Source organism: Triplophysa rosa, linkage group LG24 (genome assembly GCF_024868665.1).
Source record: "Triplophysa rosa linkage group LG24, Trosa_1v2, whole genome shotgun sequence".
Lineage (NCBI taxonomy): Eukaryota > Metazoa > Chordata > Actinopteri > Cypriniformes > Nemacheilidae > Triplophysa > Triplophysa rosa.
In genome coordinates this window covers 13,891,631-13,913,682 of record NC_079913.1, presented here as the reverse complement: position 1 = coordinate 13,913,682, position 22,052 = coordinate 13,891,631, and the positions used below count along the sequence as shown (strand labels likewise).

General features: G+C 36.6%; 1 protein-coding gene across 5 annotated transcripts in view; it reads right to left on the bottom strand.

The window, feature by feature from the left end:
- The window catches only part of LOC130547656 (kinesin-like protein KIF21A), a 64,409-nt gene that overhangs the window by 8,293 nt on the left and 34,064 nt on the right, over window positions 1–22,052 (bottom strand). For 2 of the 5 annotated variants that reach the window (XM_057323784.1, XM_057323786.1), the window contains exons 3-29: window positions 19,316–19,495; window positions 18,803–18,952; window positions 18,080–18,211; window positions 17,125–17,292; window positions 16,285–16,400; window positions 15,992–16,187; window positions 15,067–15,256; window positions 14,834–14,897; window positions 14,353–14,553; window positions 12,812–12,859; window positions 11,865–11,940; window positions 10,562–10,667; window positions 10,279–10,467; window positions 9,814–10,013; window positions 9,156–9,263; window positions 8,998–9,066; window positions 7,904–8,043; window positions 7,565–7,709; window positions 6,869–7,063; window positions 6,636–6,737; window positions 5,494–5,659; window positions 5,365–5,385; window positions 4,423–4,480; window positions 3,178–3,232; window positions 2,364–2,545; window positions 2,045–2,161; window positions 26–162 (exon numbers count right to left, since the gene is read on the bottom strand). In XM_057323784.1, the coding sequence (XP_057179767.1) occupies window positions 26–162; window positions 2,045–2,161; window positions 2,364–2,545; window positions 3,178–3,232; window positions 4,423–4,480; window positions 5,365–5,385; window positions 5,494–5,659; window positions 6,636–6,737; window positions 6,869–7,063; window positions 7,565–7,709; window positions 7,904–8,043; window positions 8,998–9,066; window positions 9,156–9,263; window positions 9,814–10,013; window positions 10,279–10,467; window positions 10,562–10,667; window positions 11,865–11,940; window positions 12,812–12,859; window positions 14,353–14,553; window positions 14,834–14,897; window positions 15,067–15,256; window positions 15,992–16,187; window positions 16,285–16,400; window positions 17,125–17,292; window positions 18,080–18,211; window positions 18,803–18,952; window positions 19,316–19,495 (3,511 nt within the window). The remainder of the gene's footprint in view (window positions 1–25; window positions 163–2,044; window positions 2,162–2,363; window positions 2,546–3,177; window positions 3,233–4,422; window positions 4,481–5,364; window positions 5,386–5,493; window positions 5,660–6,635; window positions 6,738–6,868; window positions 7,064–7,564; window positions 7,710–7,903; window positions 8,044–8,997; window positions 9,067–9,155; window positions 9,264–9,813; window positions 10,014–10,278; window positions 10,468–10,561; window positions 10,668–11,864; window positions 11,941–12,811; window positions 12,860–14,352; window positions 14,554–14,833; window positions 14,898–15,066; window positions 15,257–15,991; window positions 16,188–16,284; window positions 16,401–17,124; window positions 17,293–18,079; window positions 18,212–18,802; window positions 18,953–19,315; window positions 19,496–22,052) is intronic. The other 3 variants (XM_057323788.1, XM_057323789.1, XM_057323787.1) reach the window with 2 other exon arrangements.

Here is a 22,052-nt window from a genome sequence, read left to right as displayed (position 1 = left end):
AATGTCATGAAGTTGAATGTCTGACCCTTTGAACCAGTGAAGAGAAGATCATCAGTCGAGTCCACACACAACAGGGCTTTAGTATGACCCTCGGCCACGTGCGCGCATTGTAGTTTGGCTGTTCGACTGGACCGGGCTGCTTGAACTGGGTTTAATGCGCTTCTGGATCAAAGACACACACACACACACACACACACACACACACACAATACTGATACACTATCCAAATTAATCAAGCAAAAATAATGGCTGTCAATCAACTAAACGTGTTCAATTATTTGCATAATATGTTGACTACTTCATGCAAGCAGTTATGTCTGAAACAGCTAAAAGATATTCTCACAGACAAATAGTACAACATTTCTTGATGAAAACGTGTGAATCTTTTGAACCTTATTTCCCCAGTGTTCACACTGTTTTGTTCAACTCCTGTAATTAGAAATATATTTTCATTATAGGAAGCCTAAATTAGCATCACCCATGTGCCCGCAGTGTGATGCAGATCTGCCATTGACCCATTTCTTGTGTAGCCTGATGGCAGGGAGACTGATGGTAACGCTAAAAAGAATGTTGGCAGTCAAATAGGGCTTTGGGCCAACACACACGGCAGCGCTATCCTTAAAAATCGTATTTGTCTCCATTGCTGTTTTTTTCCCAAGAATGCAAATGCCAACATAGTTTTTACTTTGAAAAGACAGCGACCAAAAACGAATAACATACAGTTAAATGATTGTACATCTTAACTGGTTGGGATGTGCAGTACATAAGTTTGTACTGTATTTTGCTGTATGTGATTCAATGCACCACCTGGTGGATATTGTGTGAAGCACAACAAGTTTAAATTCTAAGCGTGTGTGTTGGAGCGTGTTATGCATTTTAGGTTGATGCTTAAATGTTGTTATATGGTTATTTTCAAGTCTGAAGAGCTCATTACCAAATCCTGATGATATTCTGGTCTCTAGATATAGTTTCTACATGATAGTATATGCAAGTCCCTACTTTAATGAAAGTGTATGATTCTTTTGCCTGGTTTATTGTCCACTATGCAGAAACATGATCAAAGATGACAAAAAAGTCACAAAAATACTGTACAATCACACCTATCCTCAAAAAGCGGCACCATTTTAAATATCATTAATGTTTTAGTACAAACATTGCGGTATGAGTTGTGCACTGAAATGTCATACTTAGGGCTTCTACTTATTCCTGGCTCAAATTACAGGATTCTCGGACAGATTTTACCCTCTTGAGAATCTTTGAAAAAATCGTGTCCATGACCTCGATCGGGTCAGATGTTCGGTCCAGATTATCACGTAATGTGAGGCATTCACAGATCAAATTTTACACCTCCCGATCTGCTCTGAGAAAATCGGGATGGCCCCGATCATATCAAACATGTTTAATATTTAGGATTTTAAATCGTAATGATGACGTTGGTACTTTCACAACAACCAATGAGAGACAGGGCTGCTACATGACGGAGTGACTGACAGGACAGTAATAATGTAAACGCATTGCGTTGGATAGCAGAGATGTACAGATTTCAACAGCTTGTTGAAATGTGTCAACATAACAAATACCTCTGTAATGTGTCCTTAAAGTTGTCGCTTCGCAATGTCCATTGTGTTCTGTATTTTACATAGTGAAACACAACTTTATTTAACAGCTACCAGAAACAAATCATCCCTGCATGACCACTAGTTGACATAACGCCATACTGCCACTAGATGTCCCCATGACATCACATTATTTACATCTGCTTTCTGGTGAAATCACATGATACGCGTTGTCCTCTGGTACGATAATCTTAAAATGATCTTGTAGTGTGTGATGTGACAGAAATGTCAAATATTTTGTTTGAGCATGGTTAAGATTTTAAATAAGAGAATCTATCAAGATTCTCCTTATGTGTGTGCTGCAACCAGATTTTATAATCGGTCAGGATATTAAAACTCCTGTAATCTGAACCAGGCTTTAAGTAATAAAGTCCAACTTTTTGTTTAGAATTTAGCATTGAATTACCAATACGAAAAATAATTCTTACTGTTTGTCCTGGGTTCTGGTTCTGTCTGCAGGGTTTTGGCTTTTCTCCTGAGCTCTCCTGCGGGTGACAGGCGAGCGATCCAGAGACCTCCTTTCTGTTGCCGTAGGAGATCTGGCACTATAAAAAGCAACTCTGGATTAAAATCCCCAGAAATACTGACGGTTAAGTTAGTTCTAGTTAAGTGAGTATTTTGCTGAGGACACGAGTTTCGTATTCAAAGCAAAAAGGTTTAGACAACAAGAGGATGAGTAAATATTAATAATTCTTTTATGTGTCCATATTTTCTTGGCACGACTGAAAATTTGTTAACCAGACTTACGCAGCATTTGTTTTGGATGTTAAGCTTATTGTGTCTCTGTCTTTTAAGTGGGCTGCAGGATCCTTATGACTGTCTGGACCCACTACAGGAAGCAGGGGGGAAGAGAAATCCTCTGGTGGGACATCAGGGTCTCCAGTGTTGGCGTACAGCAGCTCCATTTGAGTTGTTGTTCTTCTACGAGCCTAAATCCATTATGCATTTAAAAGAACAATAAGTGCTTTACTTACTGTATTTTTTAAATAATGACCATTTATTAAATGCTTATTATTATCATCCATTTTTTAAACTGTGGATACTGTGGTAGGCAAAAGAAGAAAATATCAAACTAAAGACTTTGATAGGTTAATTTAAAAAACATGAAATCATCATGTAGAAATTGTGTATATGAACTAGCAAGAAAGGTAATACAAGATTGGGAGATAGTAAGGGTTATACAAAACAGACTACTTTAAAGACCTATGGACTGGTTTTACAAATGTAGTTTTTTCTATCTTGGCGTTTGGAATAAGATTTGAAACAGGTTAGAGTCAAGTTCGGGTTTGGACAAAGATTTCCTACAAGCTGTTCATAGTCACTGGCATGAGAAGCATTTGTTATATCGAGCATCTGCTTGGCTAAACATTTAAGCAGATGTTATTAATATGTTTGGCCTATTTTCATGGCAGAGAAGGATGTGTATATTTTAGTTAACTTTATTTTCTTATTTTTTAGTAATTCACTAATATACAGATGCCCTCAAAACTAACAGGCACTCAATAAAAGTCACAAAAGTCATGAATTCATGGGGTAACGTGTAGAAATCGGTTTGTTTTACCTTACTCCTGACTTTGGTTTCTCCACAAAGCTTCATGAGATCTGAAGCCAAAGAACTAGAAGAGACAAAATAAATATTCTGTTATCAGATTCTGCATTGTTGCAAAGCAGTTTTACAGAATGTAAATTATAGAACAAACAGAATATAAACGAAAAAAAAAAAACAAGATAAAATAAGGAAGAAAACAAATGATGGAAAATAGGAAAATTACATTTTATTTTAAAAAAAATTTATCAGAAAAAAACTAATTTAAGGAACAGCTGACCAAAAAACATTTCTTTGAAGATCGCTTTGTTCTGTTGAACATGAAAGAAGATATTTAGATGAATGCAAACAGTTCTAGGGCACTTTTGTCAACCATTGTAGTTTTTCCTAATATGGTAGTCAATGGTGGCAGAGAACTGTTTGGTTACAAGCATTCTTCCAAATATCATCAGAACAAAGATAGTTATACAGATTTGGAACAACTTGAGGGTGAGTAAATGTTGACAGAATTTTTATTTTTGGGTGAACTGCCCCTTAAAGGGGTCATATGCTGCGAAAACGTGTTTTTCTGTGTCTTTGGTGTTATAAGTTGCCCATGCATGCATTAGACACATAAAATTGCAAAAATTAAAGTGTCGGAACAAAAGATGCATTCTATCTAAAACAAATGCTCAACCAGACCTGTTTAAAACGCCTCGTGTAACCACACCCCCACAAATCTATGTCTGACTGAGACCGCCCAAATGTATACGCAAGTAAGGTGGACGTACCTGTCAGTACATTTGCTTTGGAACCTGATGTTACAAATATGGTAAGAGGCGTTACATTTCCGTCACACGTTTTCAGTATTCGACCAATCACTACACACTGGTTAACTGGCCAATCATAGCACACCTCGCTTTTCAGAGCGATGAGCTTTGTAAAAAATCTGCGCGTTTCGGAGAGGCGGGGCAAAGAGGAGATACATACATGCACGGTATGTGTAAAATACAGCATTTTTGAACCTTAAATCGTGTATACACATTGCATTACATCTAAAACAAATGATAATATTCGTTTTAGCCATCTCATATGACCCCTTTAAAGTAAATAGATCCAATTTAGGAGTAAAATAACTCTTTGGTGCTAACATGTTATTCAATATTAAAATTGAATAAAATAAATAATTTGATAATGCAACCATTTTTTGCAATGAACTGACACGACCAGCAATCAAATCAATTAGGTGTGGTTTGTAGATGAAAGAACATCAAGACTTGCCTTTTCTCTGTAGTCGGCGTCTGAGATGATTCATCACTGCTACTGTCATCACCGTTCTCTGAATAAACACAATGACATACACAAACACACTTCAGCGCTCTCTTTTTTAACTTGTTAATGTCAGTAAACAAGTGTTATTCGAGTGACATGCATCATGGTGTTGCAATTCAATCCTGAATTCAAAAGAACTAGAAAAGAGCTTTGCATGGTGGGGAAAAGCCAGGACGCCAGCGTTAGGGTTGCAAACGCATTTCCACCAACCATCTGAAAATGCATGGGGTGTAGAGACAATATGGGGATCTCAGATGTAATGTAAATACGTCCCTTTCCAAATCTAATCATAGAGGCCACAATATCAACCAGAACAATCCGACGGCATGTTTTTCACCTGAGGAGTAACTGTAGTTAATAGTAGGGCTTGGAAAGCCGCTAAAAATGATATACGGTATTTGCATAATGAACTTGTATTTTGTTTGTTTTCAGTTGTGTTCTGACACATTATGGAACTCAACAACAATCTTGCATAGCGTCAAGTAGTGTGTTTTGGACGTTACAAGCAAACCACTATAAAAAAACGGATTCATTAAAATGAATATTGATAGTAATAAACTGAATTTCCTAATTCTATCTGTGTTTCTGAACTTGGTCCATGTTTATAAAGTGTAAGATAAAAAAAAGAATAAAATAGTACTCAATATCGAGCCCAGCCCTATTTAATAATACTGGATCTCACTAACAAAACACATGTCAAAGTCTTCCACGGGTCTACATTGAAAGCTTTCTATTGTGCTTCTATATGCAACACTTCAGTTGTGCTGTAAAGAGTGAGGTCCGCAGGTGAGTTTAGTCGAGAACCATGCAGCTCTACGCTACGGTTACTGTCTGCGGTTAGTCTACGGGAGACACATGCACAGGTGGACAACTCTAGTGGCCTTTACTTACCCGACGGCGTGTTACCTAGTTCTGTTTGAATTCAGGCAACAAAAGACAAAAGCAAATTAAGATCAAACTTCAAAATAATGAGGCAAAACCATGCAGGATTATGAACGCGTGTTCGAGTGCATGTCGGACCTTGGAGAGCGTTTCCGAGCAGAGCGTCCAGCTCAGGGTTGAGTTCGGCTTTCTCTTTTAGCATGTGGAAGAGCAGCTGGTTCTGAGTGGCGCTGTTGATCTCCGTCTGTTTCAAACGGCCCTCCATGACTTTGATCTGGGACTCCTTCTGCGCAGCTTGTAAGCCCTGAGAATAGTTTTGAATGATAAAGCAACAAAATTGTATTTGCAATCCTGGTCTTACTTGAAAAAGCCTTTTACAATCTTTTCAACATCATGTGCAGTAGAGTATAAAACCGAAATGCAATATCAGCTTTTCACAATCCAATCAAATCCTGAGGAAAAATCAAACCTTGTCATTTATAACATAATATAATACTGTATAATATAATATAATATAAAACTGTATAGTATAATATGTAAGGGATAATGTACAGGCAGCCGGCTTATTTCGCGATAACAGCCGACTGATTGTACATGATCCTGCTTATTACACGGCTACTTGGCACATGAGAAAAAACTGGACATGAAATGTGAATTTGAAATATTTGATAAGCTCATTTTTACCGAACGCAGACCTTCCATGATGAAAAGCCGATTACTTTCGGTTTTAAGGTAAGAAACGACGTTCAAATGTCACGAACAGGCAATTTGGTTTAATCATTTGTAAATATAATTTCATATATGTTATTAAAAGACATATTTATATTTAACTTGTCAAAATAAAACCTGTTAAACTGATTTGCTGCATCCGGGTTACTGTGGGTTATTCGTTTTGAGAGGTTGTTATCTGGGAATAACGAAACTGCAAATGTCGCGACTGGCCAATCAGAATCAAGCATTCCAACAAGCCGTATAATAAAATGTAATAATGAATATCATTAAAAAAATTCATAATGTTAAATAAATTGTGAATTCTGCTCTATTTACAATACTACATATTTTACATATAAGGGCATACTTTATTTTGACTGATATTAAACAATGGTACTACTACATTTTTCTATATTCGATAAAAAAAACAATCCAATCAATACAGTTTTTATGATATTCGATGCATAAGTATTATGCTTAAATGCCGATACTGACACAGTCACCAAATTGTAAATGTATTTCAATATCTTTTCATTCAAATTAAAATCTACGGATCTTTTATACAGTACCTTATTGATGGCCATTGATAGGAAGTGGTCGAGCAGGACACGTGCCTCCGATAGTGTGCATGAGCTGATCACAGCAGAAACATCCATTGTATCTCCTTCCTCCTATATTGACCAATTCATATAGAACAGTTTTAAACCACTGATTGGATCAAACAAAATGTATTTCGTATCATGAACAACAATACAGTATGTGCACGGTATGTTACTGCACATTGCCTGTTATCTCTACACACCTTGGCCTCTTCCATCTGCATGATGTTGGCCTGGCAGTCAGCGATGCTGTCATTGATGTAGTCTATGTTAGCAGTCAGCGACTCAATCTCTTCAGTGAGAGAGAGGACGGTTCTGTCGGCATCCGTGTCCTCACTTGTGATCTTATCCCTCTTTCTCATAACCTTCTCTTTGCGCTTCGTCAGCTCTTCACGTTGCTGTGGAAACATAATTGAAATATTTGTCAATGTACTTAAAGCAATTGATTGGGCCTAAACTTTAAAACTATTTGACCCTTTTGGTTTGCTTTTTTAATTTAGATTAGCTGCATGTTTTAACTAGATGCAATGTAATGGCATCAAGCAATTTTTGATCCTCAATGACAGTAAAATATTGTGCAAAGCAACAAATCCACTGTCAGTCAATCTCGGTGTGGGCGGGGCTAACCAGCACTACACAATATTGTTGACAGCTGCAGTTGGTTAGGACAAAAGGGAAACGCAACTGTTAAACCAACTACTTTACATGTTCAGTAGTAAAAAAATCAAAATCAACATCTTTAAACGTCTGTCAACCAATCAGGATCAAGCTTTCAACAATGTTTAAACATTATATATAATATCTCAGTCATTGGTCAGCAAAGTTTTTTTATTTTAGTGAGTGGTGTTAAAATATGAATACTGTCTGAAAACTAGTTAAAACTCATTATCAACAGTCACCTTCAGCAGGCGATTCATATCGGTCTCCATGTTAGAGATGGTCAACCTCTGCATGATGATGTCACTAATACGACGCTCCAATGACTGCCATTTAGCCCGTGCCGACCTAGCAAAGTATACGCCTCCTGTTCTCATCAGGTATTTTCTGCAAAATAAATCACACTCGCTTCAGACTAGTCGCTCAAATGAACATTAAAGGTCATGCATGTTATTTTTCCAAAGTTAAATACTCTGACGAGACGGGAGTGTTCAAGGAACCTGTTTGTTTGGAGAGGCCAGTGTCAAAGGAGTTCCCAACTTCACATTAAAGTAACCTATGCGTAATGAATCACACATTACCTTGTTCCATTAGCTGCAGTGGCGCCTGCGGTTTGTGGTCGAGGCGTGCGAGGTGAGGACTCCTGCAAAGGCTCTGGTAAACTGATCTTACGGTTAACCTTGCCTGATGTGGGTCGCACCTGTCGCCTCAAAGCGGTTATCTGATGCAGGGAATAGATCAGACATTCAATATATTTTATGATGGTGTTATATTGTTCAGGTTAATTTGATCTTTAAAAGAATAAAACAAATTGCAATGCTGCAATTTAGCACACTTATAGGGAGACTTTCATTCTTCTGAGGGCACGAATTTCGCATCTAAAACCACACGGAAAACGCAAGCCGCACTGCTTTCTCATGCGCCTGCCGCGTCTCTACATTTAAAATAACGAATATGCATGCGGAAAAGACGCGAAATGTGAATCGGGCTTAACAATGGCGGTAGCCATTGACTTCTATTAAATAGACAGAAAAGCAATGCGAGTGAATTGGCACCGCTATTGTTAGCTAACTTTTTGGTAACATTCTTCAAAATATCATCTTTTGTGTTCTTCAGAAGAAAGTCATACATGTTTACACTGGCAAGTGAGTGAGTAAATGACGACAGAATTTTTATTTTTATGCATTGTGTAATGTTGCTGTGTGTGAATGTAAGCAGTCTGCCAAGTTGTAAAGCCGAAAGTGAATGAATAACAAAGTTAATGGCTTGGGGAAAAAGGAGTCGACTCTGAATCACGCGAACCGAGTCGTCTGTCGTTCTAATTTCAGTTCCGGGTCAGATTTGCGTTACTCCGTGTAATGCCCACCTACGTGCCATTTGCGACACTGCATGCGGTAGACCAATCACAGCAGACTAGACCATCTGACCCATCAGATCAGAGTAGGCTGACAGAAAGGAGGGGATTAGACAGATGAATCGCCGAACGAATCATTTGAGAGTCAGTCAAGAAGTAAGCCAAGGTATTAATAACTGCCTATTATTAGAAAATGAACGTTTTTTTACACCGTGTATGTACGTAAACTTGTTGTTGGACACTCCATAAACCAAAGTAGCACCTTAGAAATCATAAAATATTTACTCTTTAATAATAAATAAGCATTGCAGATTCGGTCACCTCATCTGTCCTCCTGCGCAGGATAAGCTCCTGTTGTCTCTTTTGTGCCTCAAGCTGCCTCAGCTGGTGCTAAAACAGAGAAATGCGAGAAAGAGAAGTGGTTAAAGTGCGAGTCTCAGCATATCCCATAGTGAGCTGTTCGAGTGGCAATGTTTTACCTCCTGTTTGCGCTGGTCTTTCTTTAGTGTGGCGATCTCTCGGTTCCGGCGGGTTTCTGTGGCTCGGTTCCTCTCCTGTTGCTCTTTCATATGTTTCATCAGACCCACCTACAGGCAATAGAGTCAACATGACATATGATAGTACCAATTTCATAAAATCATGAATAAAACAGGATGTTGTTTGGAGAGTTTGAAAAAGTTCCCTGTATATTAAATAGTGGTCCGTAAGACATTTGAGCGAGGTTACGAATGTTTTTCTGGTGTGTCGCCAATACTGGTTTAATTTTTTTATTCCTGTTTCTACTCTTTTGGTGCTAAGATTCTTTTCTGTAAGACTGCATTGTGAAAATCGCTATATTATAAAATATAATAAATAGTTATATAGAAGATCAAATAAGTTCAATTTTAAATTGAAAGTTTCTTCGTGGCATCCACTACAAGTCTCAATATTCTAATATACTGTAAAAATATTGGCGACTCTGAGATCCTTTGGAAATTTGTGACATTTTTTATTGTCTGCTAAATCAGAACGGTAGAAAGAAACACATGGCACCTCAACAACGCACATGATTCGAGGTGTCATGTCTTCGCACAAACTGTATACATACTGTATAACATAAAAATATGCAATGATAAAACTAGGCACACGCAAACATACTTTGGTTTTCTTCATCTCGTTCACTTCCTGCTGCAGTTTCTTCAGCTGTTTCTCATACTGTGATTGGTTCTTCAGCAGGCGGGCGTGCTCCTTCTGTGCTGACTGTAGTTTCTGCAGCTCCTTATTCATGGAGTTCAGTTTCTTCTCGTATTCTGACTTTATCTTTTTTGCTTTCTCTTCCGTACACGACTCCACAGAGCCTGTATTAAAATATTGACTTAAAAGGTGCCTTTGTGATTAAATGACAAAGCTTTTTATCACTATTCCAGTCAAGCTGTTTCCAAACAATACCACTAGAGGGCGATACAGGTAAACAGATGGGAATGCTTGCCTTGCATATTTCATTTCCAAATGCTTTTGTTTTAGTGTTTTTGACCAGTAGACCAAGTCAAAAAATACTTTCATAATAAAATAACTTTTTTTTCATAATGATGAGTTTACGAGTGTCTTGTGTGCATGTTGTACCCATGTTGTGCAGCACGCGGTCCCTCTCCAGCTGCGTGTCTTTGATTTTGCTCTGCAGCATCATGAGTTTCTGTTCGTACTGTTGTTTAAGCGTGTGCAGGCGCCTCTGACTGTTCTCAAGCTCGTCGATCAGTCGCTGCTTGATGGCAATCTCACACGTGATGTTGGCCAGGTCTGCCTGGAAGTCATCTGTCAACACATTCACAAAACAGAAAGCACAGATTCGATCACCAGACGGGCAACAGTGGACAACTTGGTTTACTTGGGTTTCTTAAAGTTTTACCTTTTTCCTCCAACTCAGAGTCTGACTCATCAGAGCTCTCCACCTCCATCTCATCCTCCTCTTCATCTCCATCTGCCTCCTCAGCTTCATCATGATCACTCCCATCCTGCAGTTGTTACAGTACACTATCATTAGCACCAACGTCTGGCTTACTTTCACAGTAACCACATGTATTTTGATCTATGCCCTTAAATATGGTGAATTGGATCGTAAGACTTCTGAAGAACAGTACACTGTAGGGAATAATAAATATGTAATGATTATGGTTAATAAGTAAATGGGCAGTTTTCCCTTCATACAACAACTTTGTCGACTTGGAATTATATACAGTACCGGTAAAAAGTTTTAGGACACTTGAGTAAAATGTTTCTCATTATTTTGAAAAACTTTTCATCTGAAGGCGTATGCTTAAATGTCTGAAAATAGTTTAGGAGACAAAACTATAATTTTGCAAACATACATGTTTTTATGACAAAATCTACATTTTATTTTTTAAATGGATGGTTTTGAATAAATAATGAAGAAGGAACAGCCAATAAGAACACAGAATAGATGGGAACTCTTTAAATACTGTTTAAAAAGCATCTCAGGTTGAGACCTCAAGAAGCTGCTTGATAAAATGACTCTAGTTCTACAGTTCTACACTTAAGATGATGAAATATTTACATTTAGTCATTTAGCAGACGCTTTTATCCAAAGCGACTTATAAATGAGGTAAACAATGGAAATATAACATTTTATTTTTTTACTTTTCCATAGTTCCCTTTGTTTTATTTCATAATTTTGATGAGTTTATCATTATTTTAAAATTTGGAAAAAATATGAACACATAAGTGAGTAAGAGTCCTAAAACTTTTGACAGGTAGTGTAGTAAGATTTGATATTTTTTGTCAAAATTTAGTTAGTCCCATATTCTTTTTCAGTGACAACCTATTTACTGTACATCATGAGATGTTGTTTTTCTATTTCAAATAGAATGCCAAAACTTTAAAGCTCTCATAATCTCAAAACTGCTCAGAATGCGGATAGAACATAATTCCAAGGCAATGATTTATTGACTATTCACAAAGAAGTTATTCTCTTATTTAACTTCTGATGTGTATTTTTACTTACATTTCACATTCAACTATTTAACCCTGATAGCCCTATCTGCTCAAAAGGTCCCCTTTAAAAACTTTAATCCAATCTATGTTCATAATACAAAGTTAAACATTCTAATATATTTGTAAACCATCCAACAACTGACTTTTTTAAATATAAATGATCATTTTAGTCTGACAAAATAGAGTCTGTAAAAACATACCCCCTCTGGTTCCTCATTGGCTCTCTCTGAGGGCTCCTTGTCCTGTTCATTATCCGGCCCCTCCTCCTTTATGACACTGAATGACATGATGAGAAATATTATTAGAACATAAGAGCACAAATTTAAGACTGACACATCTGAAAAAAGGGAACCCTCAACCCAGAGATTTGGTTCAAGACTCGATGAACTGAAAGTTGTCTGCATAAACAACTTCTGATCCCCATCAGTGATATATAGTAAAATCCCCAAATTTTCATAGGATCCTTAAAACGCACAAATGAGAAAACCTGATTAAACCCAAAATTAATAAATTCCAGATTAATTCGGTTTAGATCTGTAACACTTTACAATAAGTTTTAACAACAGAATAACACTTCTACAGTGCAATACAGAACAATATTTCTACATTGTTTATTTATCTTAGTTAATGGTCATTTCAGAATTTACTAATAGATATTTAAAATAAAAAATGGCAATATATTAGTTAATTCACAATGAACTAACATAGATGAGCAATAAACAAGTGTACAGTACAATGTTTACTAATATTAAAATGTTACTGTAGTTCATGTTAACTAATGCATAACTGAATGAAAAGAACCTTGTAAGGTGTTATAAATCATTCCTTCATTAAATCATTAAATCAAATATTTCACTGTAAAACCAAAGCAAGCTCCCTTCTGCTTACTACTTTCATTATTGATCAAACATTAATTTAGTAGATGAGACATGTACTAGTAGCTGCCATAGTATCTTCCCTGTAAGGTTGTAAGAAATGAAGAAAATAAAGAAATTTGATGAATCTAGTGTGTTGAAACTAAAATCATTAATTCACTGAAGTTGGTGGTGTTATATTAGAGAAAAATGAGGAAAGAACAATGGATCAGCTATTTCATGGCATTGTGACTACGGATAGTGGAAAACGGCATTTAGCGACTTTTCCCAACCTGACATTCTCAAGATCCTCGTGAACAACTTCATCCATCTGCTGGAGTCTTCAGGAGTGAAGGGTTGGATTGAAGAGTGAGGTGAGGATGAGAAAAACCAAAGTCCCAATGATGACGGCAGAACAGAACATGTGAGGCACAAACTATAATTTTACTTTGTCGGTTTGGCAATACTAGTAGCCTACTTTGTTTGATGTATGGTGTAGATACTGTAATGCTGTTTGGTCTGAACCAAACTGAACCAAAGTGCCATTCCACCCTCTCATCTTCTGGCCTCATTGCACTGTAATATTTGGGTTGACAGTTGTTTGCATCAGTGTTTTAGGAAGATGAAAAAATGGTCATGTCATTTTAAACCTGAACATAACTCTTTAAAAACACAAAAGATGTTTAGAAAAAAATGTGTCCATACAATGAAAATCAATGGGGGCCAATGCTGGTTGAATAGAATTTTTTTTTTAAATATCTTTTTGGTCTTGTGAAAAAGGCATTGAAGTTTTGCAATGACATGAGAGTAAATCATGAAAAAACGTTCATTTTTTTGGTAAACGATACCTTTAAATAATCTCAACTAGTTGGTTGATATACATATGGCTCAGAGAGAGGGTGGAAAATGATCGTAAAAATTAAACTAACAGTTTTTGGTGCAAGCATTCCTAATAAGTAAATAAAATAAAATGGTACAAAAGTATGAAAGTGTAGAAAGTATACTTGGATATCTGATATAGGTTGAAAAGGTAAGGAGGAGAATATGGTAACCTATGGACCTTTTTCACAAGCCTTCTGATGATGCGTTGAATGGTAGTTTTTTATATTTTCATTTTTTATAATGTATGTACATTTATAACACTGCACTTTGTATTATATTACTTTTGCATCAAATTACAAAAAAATGTTAACGCTAATGCAAGTGTGTTTCTTATACTGCCGTTATCAGACTCTCTATTATATTCATTTTGTTGAAAGTAGTGAAAAACTATTTAAGCAAATGAGAGTGCAAAAAATATATATTTGTGGTAGTCTCCCATTCATCGCTATAGAAGTTTACCCAGCTATGACAACTTCCGTTTCTTAGAAGCCCGGAAACATGAAAACAGTCCATTGAAAACCACACATGCTTATGTTTATGCAAATGTTTTCCAATGTTTCCTCTTGGGAGCTATAATTCACAGCTTCACTCTCCAGAAGCTTGGGAGCTATAAAACAAGCTATAATTTTACTCTGTCGGTTTGGTAATACTAGTAGCCTACTTTGTTTGATGTACGGTGTAGATACTGTAATGCTGTTTGGTCTGAACCAAACTGAACCAAAGTGCCATTCCACCCTCTCATCTTCTGGCCTCATTGCACTGTAATATTTGGGTTGACAGTTGTTTGCATCAGTGTTTTAGGAAGATGAAAAAATGGTCATGTCATGAAATAATGGTCATGTCAATGCTCTGTCTATTCAAGAACAATCCCTGACACACCCACGTTTGTGCAGGGAAAAAGAAGACATCCGAGTTGTTTCTCAACTACTGAGCATCAACGTCAGCATCTTACCTCTTCTTTTTCTTCTTCTCTTTTTTTTTCAGTTTCTGCAGGTCTTTCTTTGCGATTTCAATGATATCCGCTGCCTCTTTTTCGGGTGCAAGGTGAGCAGGGGAGATGGCGGAGCCAGTGTAGAACGGAGAGCGTGTGGAGGCACGCGACAGGTTTTTCCTTAGGTTTTCATTCACAGCTTCACTCTCCAGAAGCTTCGCTCTAAAAAAAATAAAAACGTACACATGCACATTACACACAAGCAGCCAGAGAAAAGTAGAGGCACAACTTATTTAATTACTTTCCAGTATAAAAATAAATAGTTATGCAAATACTGCTGTGTATTTTAATATATTGAACTATAATATTAATTCACATAGTAAATTAGGATGTTTTAGTTATATTAGTCGTTTGTTGTGAAAAAGTTTGTTGCTGTCCTAATGGCATGCTCATATCTTTTATTTAATACTTTTTCTATTCTAAATAGTTTTGCGTGCATTACCTAAGCTCCTCGATCTCTTTGATGTAATTTTGGATCATGTTTCCGATCTCTTCACTGCCCTCACCTGCGGAAAAGTTCAGCACATTCATATACAGACACGAGGTATGTAAAACGAGTAGAATCATTGTTCACCTGAAGGAAATAATCCTTTCTTCAGAGATCAAATGAACCAAATGGGGTCCTGGATTATGTTCTGGTCATATTTAGAAAATCCCACCATTTTTTACATGTACCTGCTCTGGCGAGGGTCTGGTTGGCCTGGTCGCTCAATAGCTGGGTGAGTCTGGCTCGCTGGGCATCGATGGTTTCCTGCATGGCTTTCACTCGCACACGCAGGTTGTTGTTTTCCGTCTGCAGCATTGAGTTCTCATGAACCATGTCATTTATGCTTTCCAATCCGTCCTCGCCAACCATACGCTTCCCCTGAGAAATATATGAAATTTGAACATCTTTACATTCATCTTTTGCATTAGATGAATATAACCTTGGGCGAAATGTACATTTTTCCCTTTAGATGCCGTTATCCAAACGCGACTTACTAATGAGAATGCATTTACCATTTTGGGAATTGTTTAATGTATGTATAGCCGAGGAAAAATGAAGAGACCATTTCAAAATGTAAATACAGTTTTATTTGTAGGTTTGTGTTTAGGTAAAATTAAAAAAATTTTTTTTATTAATTTTATTAAAAAAAAAAAAAAAATTTTTTATTTTATTTCAAATAAAACTTTTTTTTAATTTGTGTTTATTTGCAGAAAATCAAACTGGAGAAACAGGTCCAAATAACAGAAAAGATGCTCTGTATTTTTTCTGTCCTCAAATACTGCACCGAAAACAAGTTAATTTTCACTTTTAGCCAATTCAACTATTATATTTGTAAATGTACTTAGAAAAAGTAAAAAAAAAAATGTATGTGATAACCTTGATCACCGTTTTCATATGTCTTGTCATCCCGTCAGTCTTTCACATTGCTGTTGGATGACTTTAGGTCATTGCTGAGGTTTGATTTGCTTAAAATTCAACAGACACTGGAATGGCCACAATACATCTAGACATGTCGAAATACTACATCTAGAAATGAAAATTTGGAATACTTTTTTCTGCGGCTGTATGTACTGTATGTTCGACAAAACAAAATCGAAATATCCCAGAACAAACCGTTTTGTACTCCATCAGCTCCATTTGCAAGCGAGCGATCTCCGTTCTTAAAGCGCTGATCTGCTGACTGGCCCGGTCCTGGTTGACCATCACTCTGTTCTTGATGTTGCGGGCGCGATTTGCATACTTCAGCGTGTTCAGGGTCTCCATGAAGTCTCTGTCTGATGGGCTGATGCAGGCAATCATCACCGTCTGACTGGAAGTCACAAGAGACAGGAAATGTTTGAAAAGATTGTAGAAACATTGACAATTAAATGTCTCAAAAGAAATGAAAATAATCTACAGGTGCAGACCTGTTTCCTCCCAGGGAGTCTTGAAGCAGGCGGGTGAGTTTGGAGTCGCGGTAAGGCACGTGTGTAGACCGTTTGCTCCTGTCACCCAAAGCGCTGATCACATTGCCCAGAGCTAACTACATCACCACAGAACAAAACCAGGATTATTAAGATAACAGAGGTGTATGTCACTTTCACATTAAAATGCCTCACATCCATGAGTTTGCTGTATTAATAACCATATTAATAACCACCAGAGGTAAATATTACTAGATACAGGTGCACATACATGTATGTAATGTGGAATGCCATTTAGTCTTTATTGTCACATAGTGCCTCTTGTAACATACCTTGTAGCTCAAAGCATTAAGTGTTTAAAAACCTTGTTCTGTGTTTGGTTAAAATATAACCATTTATTTTATATTAAATTGATATTCAAATTAATTAAGAAATGAATAGTCCTTGTTCTGTGTTTGGTAATAAAATAGCTATTTATTTTATATTAAATGTATATTAAAATTAATTTATGTTAATATCTTATTGTATATTAATTGTAGTAAATTAAATTAAAACTACTCAAAAGTTATTATTTCTTTGCAGAGGTCTACAGGAAGTTAAGTTTGGGCCAGATAATGTTTGTTTATGTTGTTGCCACTAAAACCATCTATAAAAACTATAAATTAGGATTTTCCACCTGTTTTATCAAATATCGTGTAAAAATTACATGACCAAAAAAAAGGTATCAGACCTTTGTCAAACTGGTGAAACAAACAGTAAGTTCAGTGCATCTGAACACTAACATTTGAATGAATTTTACATACAAACAAACTTCTATTCTTAACAAAAAAGTTCTTCTCTTACCAGTCCACAGTTGATAGAGATGCCCTCCTTGGCCCTGTCCCCGGTGGCCCCTGTTCGTTTCAGGCGTTCAGAGCCGGCTAAATCAACAAAGTGGAATTTAGCCGTGAGCGTCTCGAACTCGTTCATGTCTGAGGATCCGTTCACCAACCTGTTATCTGTCTCTGTGTCCTGTAAAATTAAAAGAAAACGATATAAAAAAGACCTCATGAAAAGCTTACTGATGGTAGACCAATCAGCTTGCTTTTAACTTGATGCCGGACTTCAGCAATGGTAAAAAGGTAAATAACCAAGTATAAAAATGTTATTTATAAGGGATGTAACAGTATCAAAATCTCACTGTGCGAAAATACCTCAGTATACAGTCCAATGTACGGTATTTATTGCAATATTTAAAATGACAAATGATGACTTGGAAACGTGCCAAAAGCATCCTCTTTTCTTTATCCTCTAATCATAACTGTTGCTTAGAGGTATAAGTTATAGTATGTGATGGGTCAAATGACCAAAAATCTCTTTTATAAAATAAAATAACTGCACCAGGTGGACCTTCCCAAAGGTAACATCTATTATTATATCTATTATTTTTTCTAACATTCTCTATGTTAGGCCCGGAAGACCTATCGTTTCATACAGTCACGTGACCACGATAATATTGAGACAATTTTGCTATTGCGATAACACGATATCGATAATATTGTTACATCCCTAGTATTTATACTAGAAACTTCTTGGTATAAATACCAATATATACTATACTGACATAATATCTGATAACGATTCTCTTTCCTTTTTCTTGGCTACAACGGTGCAAACATTTGGTTAGAAACAAAAGATTTAAAAGCTGTTTTTTTATGTTGTCTCTCACAGATCCATGTTATTGTGATCAGTATGAAACAGCAGGGAGAAAGTTTTCCAGCAGCCTCTGGAAGTTTGCCAGCTGGGTGGCATCACTCACATTGTCTGAGGCACAGACGCGAACTTGGCACAGGTGGATGGTGAAGATGGCATGTGAGCGCGAGCTCTGAACGTTCATTTGAGTGCTGGCAGTGGTGCGAGATAGAGCACCTAATCGGAGACACTGCATCATCTGCAAAAGACAGAGATGAATTTCTGACTGGGCCCTAAAACACTTAATCTCTCATCAGCATAAGGACAATAAAGAAATAATGCATTAATGGTGTTCATTAAAAATGATCATAAACTTTAAAAAACCCTAAGAAACAAACAAACTAAGAAAAATTACTTAAAAAATGAAAAGATGTAAGTTATCAGTAGTAATGATATTTTAATATGTTTTGATCATTTAGATTATTTAAAATTGTATATGTAAACTAGTGCTTTGTGTTTATATAATATATATGTTTGTGTTTATATATAGCTGAGTGTGGTTTGTATATTAATATATGTATATACAGTATTTAAGAAATATGAGTAATATATAGTAATATTTATACATAACGTAAATCATATTTGAATATAAATGTTTATATATTTATGTAAATATTTGCCCAAACATTTATTTTGGAATCGATTAATCGTGATGAATCGATTTGACAGCACTAATGTAAACTGATAGTGTAAAATAAAATAAGTAAAAAAATAAACTTACCGCTCATTACATTTTAATTTTCATAAAAAAACATGTCATTTATTTTTTTGTTTGTTTGTTAAGTTTTACCTCAGCTTCAGAGCTAACAGTACGTGTTGTGACTCCCACAGTGTAAATCCCTCCGTTGGCATCATCATGAATCTTAATGTTGGATTTCTGCTTCCGGGCCTCCACATCACGGGTGGAATCAAACAGGTCCAGGACTTCTTCATTGTACAACTACGAAACAAAACGCCCCACCTTAGACAGCTGAAAACATGCCAAAATTTTATGTAATTAATTAGCCAAGTAGAGGCTTGTGTGAAAATCTCCAATCTCTGCCAATGTTAAGACAAGCGTGTAGTATTTGTGGCACGCTGTCAACACCACTACTGGCATGACAGCAGCTCTAACTGCATTATCAATGTATAAATTTAAACCTCTGCTCTGATATGAACAGATAACACAACATCTCGACTTCCATTAAGGCCAAAAATACCAGGCCTGTCACTCATCAGGAGCCACATGTCTCTGGAATCCTAAAGGTGGTTTCCCGAGCTCAGATTAAACAAGAATGACTGAGAAACCAGCGGTTGTTGTCACCTCTAAGAATTGGGCGTTGATCTTAAACTCAGGCACGGGACGTCCCTGCTCTGTTGCGCCCTGTCTGCGCTCTTCTATGCCCCTGAAGAGGTGACTGACCGCCCGTGGGATTATTCCCAACTCTACATCACCGTTCACATCAAAGCCTGTGCCCATGGTGTGCGTCTTCCCAGAACCGGTCTGTAAAGATAAATGATGTCAGGTGAAGACAAGCTCTATTAAATGGATTACAAATTGAAGTGTGTAAAGAAATAGAAACAAAACTAGGTTTTCAAGCCAGTTTCTCCAAACAATCCCCACCCATAATTATGTTTTGGGATAAAATAGAAGCAACAATGCAATTATATGGACAAATTCCAGCGTTATGAATGTGACATTTTCAGTCAAAACTTGAAATGTAGATTCTCAGAGAATGTATTTCTTACCAATATGTTGAACCAATCGCTTTATATTTGACTAAACCACTGATGATAAAGTCAAGATATCAAAAAATAACTTGTGTCTACGCACAAGTTTTCTATTTTTCAAAAGAGGGAAAAATGTATTTGTTTCGGATGTGACAGCCACATTTTTGAGAATTTTTGTGAATTAAAGGTGTGATGAACTGGGCTTGTTTATTGTTGTATACTGTTGTATGCGGTCTACCTATGACGTTCGCGTGGTTTTTACATAAAAAACAATAAGTAATGGGCTATTTTCTATGTGGCGCGGTATTTCATGTGGCGCATTCGCACGGGATATATGAAGCCTGTGATTTTACTCAAATTTCCTGACTTATTTCCCGGATGTGATGGCAAGGCTTTGCGTATAGTTTGTATAGCCTATAGTTGTATGGTGTTTAATGATATCTGTACCTGTCAACATTTGAGCCCCGTGATCGTGAACCGGACATAAGATCACCGCGATTTTCCATGATAAATAAACAAATGGGAGACTCCCGGTAACTTATGGATATGACCCAGCACCCTAAATAATACCAAAACACTTCAAAACAGAGGATAAAACCTTGAAAAATGATATATGAGCCCGCCAAATAACAGCGATCTAACAAAGCAATAGTGACGCATAGTACAAATATGTTGTACTCACATAAGATTGCTGCGCCATTCCTATCGGATCCAATATTGACGGCACAGCACTGCTTTTTAATTTTAGTCTCTCCGCAATCTCTGCCTTGTTCACAAAGGAATCCGTGGTAATGTTTTACCCACGTGAGCTGGAACCTCTTTAAAAATAAACTTCAACCACGCATAACTAATGTCGGAATCCGAAGGAAGGTTATGCAGTGACTGTGTTCTTCCACAACCAGGCACTGACTCCACAATATTTTGCGATCTTTAACGGCATATTTATTGCTTGCTCGCTCTATCTGGTTCCACGCAACTTGTTTTACTTCAGTACTGTCACGCGCGAACCAGTGGGCGGGGCTAGAGAAGTAGTCATTGATATTTTTCTGTGGAGGCGGTGTTCAACCTATCAATGACATCAGAGATGGCAAAAGTACACACATCCTTTACTTAAGTAGAAGTACAGATACTCATGTTTAAAAGTACTCAAGTAAAAGTTGAAGTACTGACTAAACTTGTTTACTCAAGTAAAAGTATAAAGTATGGGCTCTAAAATGTACTTAAGTAAAAAGTAGCCAATACTACTACCTGTTTTAGAGTCACGCTCGTACCTCACAACTGAACTACCATTATGTAGAACACAAGCATAAAAAAGACTGATGGAATAAATCTATTTGCCACTACCTAGGTAGTGGAAAAAAACACAAATTTGTAATACAATTATGATGTAAGATAAGAGTGTAAAGGACAAGCGTATTGATAATAATTGTGACAGAATTCCCTTTGTCTCAAGTTCTCAACCATAATTTTAGCTATTCTTTGTGTTGCATTCCGCCTTGGTCTGTGGCAGCTTCTTAGACTACTATCTTAATAGCCAGGAAATGACTGTTTGGTACTGTGATTGTCAAAACATTTTATAACAGAATTTCACTGCTTTCAATTTTAGATTAACTGTCCCTTTAAATTTTATGCACAGACCATTCATGGACATATCATTATACAAAGGTTGTAGACACTTGGGAGATCTTGTCAAAAAGAGAAAACTGAGAAATAAAGAGATAATTAATTAGGCAAGTCCATTTACTTGGTAACCATTACTGTTTTTCTCGATTGGTTAAACACATTTCTTGAAATTATGCCTCGCTTTAAAATATTAAATGTTTAGCCTCTTACATTGTACGTTACACTCGTTCAACATTAAAACTGATGTCAGTGTTGCTAGATTAGGTGGATGATTTCCAGCCCAAAGGCTCACTAAAGCCTACTCACTCCAACAAAAACCAGCCCAAAATTTTAACTTCCAAAATAATGTGATAGTATTTTATTGCAATGTCAATCAACGTTGATAAGGATCGTTTTTTATTTCCTTATAATTTTAATCATGACAAGATGAAAACATATAATAAAAATAAGGAAAATAGATCGAACAGATCAAACAAAGCAAATGCATTAAGAACATTAGAAAATAAGACTAATAGGATATGTCCAGAAACCACTTCAAATGGCAATCAGGAAATTAGCGCATTTTTGTGCAAAAGTGCCCACTATAATTAGTTCATCAAAAGCAACGCAATGAGCAGGTATTTTTCACTCGTTCATGAACTTAACGCACACACCACGATAGCAAAAACATGCAATTCATACATACTAATGAACAACAATAATGCGCT